General features: G+C 36.8%; 1 protein-coding gene across 1 annotated transcript in view; it reads left to right on the forward strand.

Annotated features, from left to right (window-relative positions):
* LOC104801956 (Niemann-Pick C1 protein-like) overlaps positions 1-8868 on the forward strand; it is a 9933-nt gene extending 1065 nt beyond the window's left edge. Inside the window, exons 4-39 of the mRNA XM_019201130.1 lie at positions 141-259; positions 338-488; positions 574-796; positions 831-858; positions 946-1134; positions 1245-1318; positions 1411-1528; positions 1672-1755; positions 2146-2241; positions 2360-2461; positions 2566-2634; positions 2812-2907; positions 2998-3105; positions 3216-3329; positions 3477-3560; positions 3650-3778; positions 3891-4089; positions 4182-4325; positions 4430-4473; positions 4592-4675; positions 4775-4843; positions 4923-4999; positions 5104-5173; positions 5747-5896; positions 5990-6055; positions 6147-6291; positions 6395-6459; positions 6547-6612; positions 6807-6900; positions 7051-7087; positions 7194-7251; positions 7357-7467; positions 7549-7616; positions 7731-7797; positions 7921-7989; positions 8606-8868. Coding sequence (XP_019056675.1) covers positions 141-259; positions 338-488; positions 574-796; positions 831-858; positions 946-1134; positions 1245-1318; positions 1411-1528; positions 1672-1755; positions 2146-2241; positions 2360-2461; positions 2566-2634; positions 2812-2907; positions 2998-3105; positions 3216-3329; positions 3477-3560; positions 3650-3778; positions 3891-4089; positions 4182-4325; positions 4430-4473; positions 4592-4675; positions 4775-4843; positions 4923-4999; positions 5104-5173; positions 5747-5896; positions 5990-6055; positions 6147-6291; positions 6395-6459; positions 6547-6612; positions 6807-6900; positions 7051-7087; positions 7194-7251; positions 7357-7467; positions 7549-7616; positions 7731-7797; positions 7921-7989; positions 8606-8692 — 3554 coding nt within the window. The 3' untranslated portion in view covers positions 8693-8868. The remainder of the gene's footprint in view (positions 1-140; positions 260-337; positions 489-573; positions 797-830; positions 859-945; positions 1135-1244; positions 1319-1410; positions 1529-1671; positions 1756-2145; positions 2242-2359; positions 2462-2565; positions 2635-2811; positions 2908-2997; positions 3106-3215; positions 3330-3476; positions 3561-3649; positions 3779-3890; positions 4090-4181; positions 4326-4429; positions 4474-4591; positions 4676-4774; positions 4844-4922; positions 5000-5103; positions 5174-5746; positions 5897-5989; positions 6056-6146; positions 6292-6394; positions 6460-6546; positions 6613-6806; positions 6901-7050; positions 7088-7193; positions 7252-7356; positions 7468-7548; positions 7617-7730; positions 7798-7920; positions 7990-8605) is intronic.
* Positions 8869-11246: the final 2378 nt, after the last annotated feature.

Below are 11246 nucleotides of genomic sequence, written 5' to 3' on the forward strand. Positions count from 1 at the left end.
CACAAGTTCAGCAGGTGAGTGAGAACAAAAAAAAGGAATCCTTTTGGATGATTGATGGAACCCTTTTGTTGTTGGATTCGGTTTTCCATATTTTTCTGCTGTCCCAATCGAAAAAATTTCCTGAATCCGATGTTTTTGGCAGGCGATACCGTTTGTCGTAAGTTGTCCAGCATGTTTGAGGAACTTTCTGAACGTTTTCTGCGAGCTTACTTGCTCTCCAGATCAGAGTCTGTTCATCAATGTCACTTCTGTTGCTAAGGTAAATATTTGGAGAAATCTCATTTTTTGTCTCTTATTTTGGAGCAAACTCGTGAGGATGCTGCGTTTTGGTTTGCAGGTCAAGATTAATTCCACTGTGGATGCCATTGAGTACTATATAACTGATGCCTTTGGGCAAGGGCTGTACCAATCTTGCAAGGATGTGAAATTCGGTAGCTCGAACAGTCGGGCTTTGGAATTTATCGGCGCAGGGGCAAAGGACTTTAAGGGTATCCAAGCTCACATTTTAGTTTGATGCGTTTAACAGACTTTGTCAGGGAAATAATCTCAGTATATTATTACCTGTTCTTGCAGAGTGGTTTGCCTTTATGGGGCAGAAAGCTGCTCCTGACGTACCGGGTTCACCTTATGCAATCAATTTTCTACCAACGCCTCTTGAATCATCTGGAATGAGGCCTATGAATGTGTCTACTTATTCGTGTGCTGACAATTCTCTTGGATGTTCTTGTGGTGATTGCCCTTCTGCCCCTGCTTGCTCCAGTACTGTTGCACCTCCTACTCAAAGAAAGCATTCCTGGTCTATGCCATAGAACAGCGGAATCTCCTTCAGTCAATTTACGCTTTGTAGGATCTCTCCAGGTAAATTCCGCCTTTTGCATAATAAACGTAGTATGCTGATGATTTGTAAGGTTAGTTTAACATGGGTTTGGCGGTTTTATCATGCAGGCAAAATGCGTTGATTTCTCTTTAGCCATTCTGTATATCGTTTTGGTTTCGCTGTTCCTTGGAGGTGGTTTGTTTCACCGTATAAGGGAGAAGAAGAAGAGCTTCAGAATGAGACCGTTGTCGACTGCAGAAGCTGGTGGAGGCCAAAGTTCTGTTAATCCGCAGAAAGCAGATACTGTCCATATGCAGGTTTCTCTACTGAATGGCTTTTGTTACATACATTCAATTCGAATTTGACCGATTTATTTGATGGTAGAGATGTTTGCTAACTCTCCTTTGTTTTCTTTCGGCCATTTCAGATGCTGCAAAATACTCCTCAACGAAACTGGGCTCAGCTGTCAACAGTTCAAGGATACATGGCCAACTTCTATGGGTTATTACCAGTTTTACAACAGTCAATTGCTTAGCGGCTGCTTCCTAGTAGGTGGCTGACATGATTGCAAAATATGTTTTTTTTTTCACCAGGAACTATGGAGTTTGGGTGGCAAGACACCCAACTCTTGTTTTGTGTTCCTCAGTTTCGGTAGTTCTTCTACTTTGCATCGGTCTGGTTCGCTTCAAAGTGGAGACGCGGCCTGACAAGGTAGCTATCTGAATATGTTCCTTTTCAACTATTATCGTCTTGGTCTAATTACATTCTAATTACATGTTACGTGTTGTGGAAATGGAACCTTATCGGATTATTGTCAATGTCCGTATAAATTGTTTTTTCCCCTTGTGTTCCAGTTATGGGTAGGTCCGGGAAGCAGAGCCTTCGAAGAAAAACAATTCTTTGACATCCATCTAGCTCCTTTCTACAGAATCGAACAGGTTGGCACATGTTATCATTTTGTCTGATTTCCTAGTGATTTTGCGCAGCGTTATTACTTATAAGATATATTTATGTAAAGTCTGTTCATATGTGTTTTAAATATTGCAATTTATCTTTTATCTGTAATGCTTTACTTCATTTTCCAAGAGGGTGGTCTCTACAGTTAAACTATCAACCAATTTCATGTTTATTGAAATGGGACCATAGACATCCCTTATCCAAATATCTAAAGTGGTCTTAATCAACCCTCAATAGATTTTTTTTTTCACTTTGCTTCATGATTGCAATAATTGTGAAATCAGGATTTTCCCTCCCTCTCCCTCCACAACCTTTTCTTTTAACCTATTGGACTCATTGTACAAAAATGCTGATTCTTGGCAATTCTGCAGCTGATATTAGCAACAGTTCCAAATTCTCCTAATGGCAAGGCGCCACCAATTTTGACAGAAGAAAATATTAAGTTGCTTTTTGACATACAAAAGAAGGTATCCGGTTTCTCATTTCGCCAATATTTATTTACAAGCATCTGGTTTACCTGTGGAAGTTAAGACTCGTTACTTTTTCATGTACCGGAAATGTGAAACACTGTTTGATATGTGGTAGGTCGATGGTCTCCGAGCCAATTACTCCGGATCAATGGTTTCTCTGACGAATATTTGCATGAAACCACTTGGAGAGGATTGCGCCACACAAAGTATTCTGCAGGTTGCTTTCTTTCTGCCTCGGTTATAATAGATGATGTACTATCTACTGAGTATTTCTATATCGGTCATAATGTTATTTGTTGAATTTTCTTGCTTTTGGAGCAGTACTTCAAAATGAAACCAGAAAATTACGACGAATTTGGAGGTGTGGATCATGTCAAATATTGCTTTGAGGTATCTATCTAGTAAAAATATGCTCTTATATTTCATCTATTTTACTTTAAGATCATGATGATTCTATAAGTTGTCCATTATTTTGGTCTATTTTCCATTTCTATTTTTTTTCTTTATTATGCCCTTTTCCCTGCTAGCTGACTATATTATTAATATGCATTTATCATTTTCCCTCAGCATTACACCTCGACGGATTCATGTTTGAGTGCATTTAAGGGCCCCCTTGATCCGAGCACTGCATTGGGAGGTTTCTCAGGCAACAATTTTGACGAGGTATTATCTTACGATTTGCTAGGTTAACCAGGTAGACGAAAAAAAATTATTTGAGTATCTAATACCCACTTATCGGCATGTTTAAGACAGGCATCTGCATTTCTTGTGACTTATCCTGTTGACAATGCCGTCGACAACGAAGGTAATAGAACTGAAAAAGCAGTGGCATGGGAGAAAGCCTTTATCCAGTTGGCCAAGGTTGGAATTTCGTAATAAAATGAAATATTTTCATATTAATACTCTCTCGTGTCTTGGTTTTCATGCCATTCTTGTCCAATAGGTCAGTTACAATATGCTTTATGTGACAGGATGAATTATTGCCGATGGCTAAATCTAAAAACTTAACATTTTCTTTCTCTTCGGAAAGCTCCATTGAGGAAGAACTGAAAAGAGAGAGTACAGCAGATATCATAACTATAGCAGTGAGTTTCCTTATTTTCAGTCTCTGTTATCTTATTTGATTAAACATCTTGTTTAAAAGACTTGACATAGATTTGTTTTGATTTAGTTTGCTGTTTTTTATGTCCTTCATTCATTTCTTTTATTTGTTTTTTTTTTTTAAATTTCAGATTAGCTATCTTGTGATGTTTGCCTATATCTCCCTTACTCTCGGTGATCCACCTCGCTTGAATTCCTTTTACATAACATCTAAGGTATGATCGTGATTTACGGTTTCTCGCGCATAGAATATAGTGTTCATGACCTTTTACTCTGTTATGATACGCAACTTCCTGTGTTTCAGGTTCTGCTTGGCCTATCTGGTGTTCTGCTTGTAATGCTCTCTGTTCTCGGTTCTGTGGGATTTTTCAGTGCTATCGGGGTGAAGTCTACTCTTATTATCATGGAAGTTATACCCTTCCTTGTTTTGGCTGTAAGTCTTATGCCCATGCTTCCAACATCCACTGCTACCTAATCTGAGAGTCAAAGTTCTTGAACGCTTCCTTAATGTTTCCATTTTTTCTGCATGAATTGTTTAATGTCAGGTTGGTGTCGATAACATGTGCATATTGGTGCATGCCGTTAAGAGGCAAGAGCAAGAGTTGCCTTTGGAAAGACGAATAAGCAATGCCCTTATGGCAGTTGGACCATCGATTACTCTTGCTAGTTTAGCTGAAATTTTAGCATTTGCGGTCGGTGCTTTTATTAGAATGCCAGCTGTTCGAGTGTTCTCCATGTTTGCCGGTCAGTAATCAGTATATGTTACATATTTATTTGAACCCCTTGACTATGTTGCTTCTGTTTTATAACATTACTTTTGCTTTTTTTGGTCGCAGCACTTGCTGTCCTTTTGGACTTTCTCCTACAGGTCACTGCTTTTGTTGCATTGATAGTTTTCGACTTCCTTCGGGCGGAGGATAAGCGTGTTGATTGTTTCCCCTGCATTAAGACATCTCAGTCTTCAGATGGTGTTGACAAACGTTAAATTACATTTCGGGTTTTGTTTTTCTGTTTAACCTTTACTCGTTGTAGAGATTTTTCTCTTGCTAAAAAGCTCAATTGATTGGTCTCGTGTCGGTCTCAGGGGTTAGTCACAGGAAAGCTGGTCTTTTGACTCGATATATGAAGGTACTTCAATTTTCATTTGCAAACACTCCAGTAAAGTGGCTACATAATTTTTACTCCTGTAGTTTCTTAATCTGTGACAAATGTATAGTAACTTTGAAGCTTCATTATCTACTTTCAGGAAGTCCATGCACCCGTTCTGAGCCATTGGGCCGTAAAAATAGTGGTTATTGCCTTCTTTATCGGCTTAGCATTGGCTGGAATCGTGAGTTGGTCCATTTTTTGACCTGTTAAAATCTGTATACTATCCATTCAGCTGTTTGAAGCTATTATCTCATATTTCCTGTGTCTGCAAAACGTGTAGGCGTTGTCCACTCGCATCGAGCCTGGGTTGGAGCAACAGATTGTCCTTCCTCAGGACTCATATCTTCAGGTTTAACTTTGAAAATCTTACTGATGCAACAGTTCATCATGTCTACGGTATCTAATGACTTTGCTTCTTTTTCGTTTAGGGGTATTTCAACAATGTTTCTGCGTATCTTAGGATAGGTCCACCTGTATACTTTGTTGTGAAGAATTATAATTACAGGTATCATATATTATTGCTTGCTCTCTCGATGGTTTCTGTTAAGAGTTGGAATGAAATAATTTTGTTCAACTTAATTCTGACACTTGCTTTTCTCCATGTCTCAGCTCAGAATCAGTACAGACTAATCAACTCTGTTCCATTAGCCAGTGCGATTCCAATTCTCTTTTAAATGAGGTATTTAGCTGCCTGTATCTGTTCTGATCTTGTTCCTATTGTGCCAGAATTGTTAGATGTATCTTTTTTAGCTTTCTTTGGACATTTTTTCTTCCATTTTAGATGTTTTGTTTTTGCTTTGTCATCCTCTCACGTGCATGTATGCCTGAAGGAGAGAAATCTGTCTCCTAATTTCATGAAACGAGTTCCAAGGAGTTTCAAGATGTTTATAATATGATAGTGAGTTGGCCAATTTAATCCTGCACTGAATCTGGAATCCATATCACTATCTACCACAATCTCTCTAAACGTGTTCCATCAAATGATTCGGAAAAATGAGGTGATTTTATTTGTCTTCCCCACAACCTCCTCCTCTCTTTGACCTGCATGCCCTCGTTCATTCCAAGTGTTTTAACCCCTTGCGAACAGCTTGATGCACTATCTCGGTTGATTTCCCTTCCTCTAGCTAGTTAGATGTTTCAGTTCGCTAAGTTTTCTTTTGGCCAATTCTCTTTCTGCTTCAAGTTTGTTGATTTATCGAATAGCCACCTGTTCTTGTAGTTTTCATTTATGAATTTCTCTGGGTGCTTGTAGATTTCAAGAGCTTCATTGACACCAGAAGTAAGCTACATAGCAAAGCCAGCTGCTTCCTGGATCGATGACTTTCTTGTGTGGATATCCCCTGAAGCATTTGGCTGTTGCAGAAAATTCACAAATGGGACCTTTTGCCCTCCTGATGATCAGGTACCCATCATAAAGTCGTCAACTTCAAAATTTATGCTGCAACTCAAGAAGATACTAATGCTGAATCCCCTTTTGATTGTGTTGCTTGTTTAGCCTCCTTGTTGCTCTCCAGATCAAACCACTTGTGGTCTGAGTGAAGTATGCAAAGATTGCACCACGGTAATCTACACACGATGATGTGATGGAATCAGTTCATTCTCGGGAAAATTTTAACTGGGTTGGGTTTTCAATTTTTTACGGTTGTCAACAGTGCTTCCGTCATGCGGATCTGAGTAATGATCGTCCCTCCACAAAGCAATTCAAGGAGAAACTTCCTTGGTTCCTCAATGCTCTTCCCTCTGCCGATTGTGCTAAAGGAGGGCGTGGTGCTTATTCTGACAGTGTTGATTTACAAGGTCTTCACTCCATCTTTGTTTTCTTTTCTTTCTCCTTCTTCCATTTGTCTGCCATTGTATGGAAACTGGAGCTCTGTAATAGCTTGTTTTCTTTCCTTATCAGGTTATGAATCAGAAATAATCCAAGCCTCATCATTCCGCACATATCACACGCCCCTCAACAAGCAGGTAATTTATTATTATAACTCTCATGTGCCTTATTCATACAAGACTCTCTTTTGTCATGGTGTTTTATATTGTGAAACGTTTATGCAGTCTGACTACGTCAATTCCATGAGAGCTGCTCGAGATTTTAGTTCAAAAGTTTCCCGTTCTTTGAAGGTAATGAGTTAAGAAAAAAAAATGAAAGCCAGAAACTTCTTTTGTATTACCATCTTTCCTTCTATATCTTCCCTCTCAAATCTCTGCTTAAATAACCTCATCATCACGGAATTCATCAACTGCCATTGAAGCTTTCTGGAAAAAAATTCTTAATGGGCCTCTCTAACTGATTAATGTGTGAATTTTATTTTCAGATGGAGATCTTTCCATATTCAGTATTTTACATGTTCTTTGAGCAATATCTTGACATATGGAAGACGGCATTGATCAACCTCTCCATAGCCATCGGTAAGTAAAAGCTACAACACCCATCTCTATGTCGCATCTTTAGTTGCTAAAAATGTCGCTCACACCAATCAAAAGGGACATGTGCTGTTCTTTTCGCCTTCTCGGGTCTTTGCCATGATTTAGTTCTGAGTGTTCTATGTGATTTTACAGGTGCCGTCTTTGTTGTCTGTTTAGTCATCACATGCAGGTAAAGCTTCTAAATTATGGACATCACTTCTTGTTTCTCTCTAAATATGTTCTTCTTCTGAACCTTTCTATTCTCTTCTCCTTTTCTTCTTCGTCGTTTAACTCAGCTTTTGGAGCTCGGCAATTATTTTGCTGGTCATCGCTATGATCATCATTGATCTACTGGTAGTTAATTCATCGTCTATTTTTCATGAAAAACATGTAGCTTCTGTCATAGATTTGGTTGCTAATGCAGTTTTATATATGTGAATATGATGTGAAACGCAACAGGGGGTAATGGCGGTCTTGCATATACAATTGAATGCACTCTCGGTTGTCAACCTTGTCATGTCGGTTGGCATAGCTGTCGAGTTCTGTGTTCACATAACTCACGCATTCTCGGTCAGTGCCACCATCCCTTTGTCAATTTTACAACGTGGATGAATTTTTAGCTGAAAATGACATATTTTCTGTGATGAACAGGTAAGCTCGGGGGACAAAAACCAGCGTATGAAAGAGGCACTCGCTACCATGGGAGCTTCGGTTTTCAGGTACAGTTTCACGAATGGCCATAGCCTTCTCGATGCTGAAGAAAAGTTTTAATAAGATTCCCCCGAGGCTAATAAGGGAGAGGCTCTCTCTCTTTTGATGTATTTTGTGAACAGCGGAATCACGCTAACAAAGTTAGTTGGAGTGATTGTGCTCGGTTTCGCAAGATCAGAGGTCTTTGTGGTATGCGTTTGTTTTTTTCCTGTGAAACGTTAACCGATCCCAGATATTTCTTTCGCATCATTGTCGGAAATACATCACCTTTTCACTGAATCTGATTCGTTCCGGAACTGTTTTGTCTTGCAGGTTTACTACTTCAAGATGTATCTTGCATTAGTCCTCCTTGGCTTCTTGCACGGCCTTGTCTTTTTACCTGTAAGTCTTCCCAACATCCTTCGTGTGTTTGTGTCTCTCTTGTTTCTAATATCTTTCTTGAAATGATTAATGCCCCAAATTTTCTAGTGTAAGCCAAATAACACCCTACAGAATAAAAAAGATTTTTTTTGGAAACTAACACATTTTTTAATCATAAAACTAAATAATTTAAAATATATTTTCCAAATTGCAAAAATATGATTTTAACAAATTTTACAACAGTTGCTAATTTTAATTTATTTTTGTGCATCTTAACAAAATACGCTATTTTTTAAAAATTTGCAGCTCCGCCCTCGGTTTCAAAAATTTAACTTCGTATTGTTAATTATTTTTTTTATAATCACATATCGTTTAGTTTTAAACCATAGGAATCATGGTAATGAAGATTAAAACGTTATCATAAAAATCGTCAGAGCCTAATACATCAATCGAGAAACATCTGAGTGAGATTACTTTGACAAATTGTGTTTCAAAAAATGATTTTTTTTATGTCTAATGTGTCGATCATGTTTCAGAAATACTAAAATGTTTTTTTGAGGAGATTATTTAGCTAATACATCAGTAATTTCATGGTTCTTGTGTTAAAAGAAATTTTCTTCAAATGCATTGATGTCAGGTGTTCTTGAGCATGTTCGGTCCAGCTCCAAGACATGTGGAAGTAGAAAGACAAGATCACCGGCCCTCAGTTTCATCTTTGCCTTAGAACTTCTTCTTCTAGATTTGCTTCTTCGTTTTTTTCTTTTCCTTTATTCTTTTTACTTTTTCCGCTTGTAGTCTGTTGTTTTTATTTACCATCAATATGTAAATGCTAAAAGATATTTCACCCAAAGGGAAAAAAGTTAGTTGCATAGGAAATCTCATGAAATGTTTTCGGGGTTTGGTGCTGTGTTTTAATTATTACTTTCTGGGTTTATTTTCTCTCAACATATATGCTAGTATATATTTATGTGCTAGTATATAAGTAAAATATCTGGGTTTTAATCACCGAGACTATGACGATCGGATTTGGTACAAGCGCACCAAATCAGATGGACTGGTATCTTGTAGTAGTTGACATTTGATTCGGTTATTTTGGTTATTAAATCGAATCAAATTATCAATTGATTATAAATTTTTAAAACCCAATATAATCGAATCAAATCACTTATACATTCTCATTTATATATATTTGTGTATATATATATTTCTAATTTAATAATTGTTTATTATTTTCACTTGTTTCGTCATTGTTTTATTATTTTAAAGATTTATATGTTATAGACTTTGAAGAGGAGAATATTTACTTGCGAAGTCATTTTATTTGTTAATTTCATGTTAAAACAAATTATAACATGAATTTAGATTTTGTTGTTTTATATGATAATATGATCATGATGATATTTTATATTATATGTTATTTGAATATTCTTCTCTCACGCTCTTTAAACTATTATAGTCAATATGATATCATGATCCAAATATTCTCTCGCAAATTTGATATATCACTTTCTAAAATTAGGGGAAACACAATCCTTCTCTTCTAAGGTATATAGGAATACCACCTTTGGTAAAAAAACAAAAAAAAGTATATAAGATTTATAAAAAAAAAAAATCGTATATAAATATCTAAACTTTTATAAAAATTTCAAATAAATACCTAAACTATAAAATTTTCATATAAATACTTGAACTTTTTAAAAATCTTATATAAATACCTAAACTTTTGATTTATTAGCAAATAAACCATCTATTGTTGACGACGTTTAATAGTATAACGGAATCAAATAAAAACGTGATGACTCAGTATTTAAAAATTCTAATAAACATCCATGTCATAAGCCATATTGTACAAATCGGTTTAATTGAATAACAATTTAATAACCGGATCGTTTTGATTAAAAAATTTAGAAAAAAACCCTAAAATCTCCATTCTTCTTCTTTGTTTGCTTCTCCGTCAGAAGATAAGGAAGGGTAACGACTACAATACTTTTATTTTTTTTTGTTAAAAGGTGCATGTATTTATATATATATGAAGTAAGGAATACAAGAGTTTGGTCACTCTACAAAAGTTAGAAACGTAATAACCTTGAAGGCTTACAAAATTAATCTATCCTCTGACGAAGAAAAACATGTGTAGTAAAGCAAGAGATCTAATTAAGCAACTGACTATTCAGTGAAGCGCTTGATCAAGGGGAGGAGAACCATATTTGTAGTAAACAACTTGCCATTAGATTGTTTGAATGTCTAATGGTCGCCATCTTATTGCGGAAACAATTATCGATGTCTCGGCGAATAATCGAGGGGTCCTTGTAGTGTCCCATATCCAGCCACGCATTTCGCTCCATCCAGATGATGTAAACCACAATTTTCCATATTAGTTGTCCACCTAGTAATATGTTTTTGCAACCCCATCTCCCTAGCAATCAGTCTATAGTTCCCATCCAAGTAGTTTGCGCAGGAGAAGAACCCCATTTCGTCATAGTCCATGTGAACAGATCTCTAATAACATGACATTCGAAAAAGAGTTGATTCATGTTTGTAGGGCTCCAACCACAAAACAGAATTCTCAAGTCCACTTGAATCCCCTGTTGTTTATTTTAGAGTAAATTGATGGATTTAATAAATCTCTCATGTGATTCATATTCATATGTATTACGGATATGGTGGAGGAGTTATATATTCGTAAATGATATAGTATGAATTGGTAAAGTATTTACATGTATTTTGTAAAGTATATACTTGTGTTTAGTAGTGAAATTTAATTGCAGAAATTCTGCACGGGCATGTAACACGGCCGTGTTAATTACAAACACGGCCGTGTTAGGTTCAACACGGGCCGTGTTAATTCTCTGAGAAAATGTTGTTTTTCTCAGACATTTGACACGGACCGTGTTTAGGTTCAACACGGGCCGTGTTAATTCTCTGAGAAAATGTTGTTTTTCTCAGACATTTGACACGGACCGTGTTAAGGTGCAACACGGACCGTGTTAGGTGCAACACGGCCGTGTCAGATTCGACACGGGCCGTGTTAAATGTCTGTAATATGAACAAATGCGGCCTTTCGCATGAAAACTACTAAATGGATACAACTTTTGATCATGTCTCTGGTGTTTTTAAAAGCCAAAAACGTCAGAGAATGTGGATATACGAAATCTAATTGATCTTGAGAGATTTGTGAGCCTTTTTGGTGAAGAAACTTGCTACTTCTTCTCCATCTTTTACTGTTCATCTTCTTTCTCGGATTTTTCTGTTTTGGGCAACGTTTGAGGAGCAAATCA

This window comes from Tarenaya hassleriana, unplaced genomic scaffold (genome assembly GCF_000463585.1).
Source record: "Tarenaya hassleriana unplaced genomic scaffold, ASM46358v1 Cleome79, whole genome shotgun sequence".
NCBI lineage: Eukaryota > Viridiplantae > Streptophyta > Magnoliopsida > Brassicales > Cleomaceae > Tarenaya > Tarenaya hassleriana.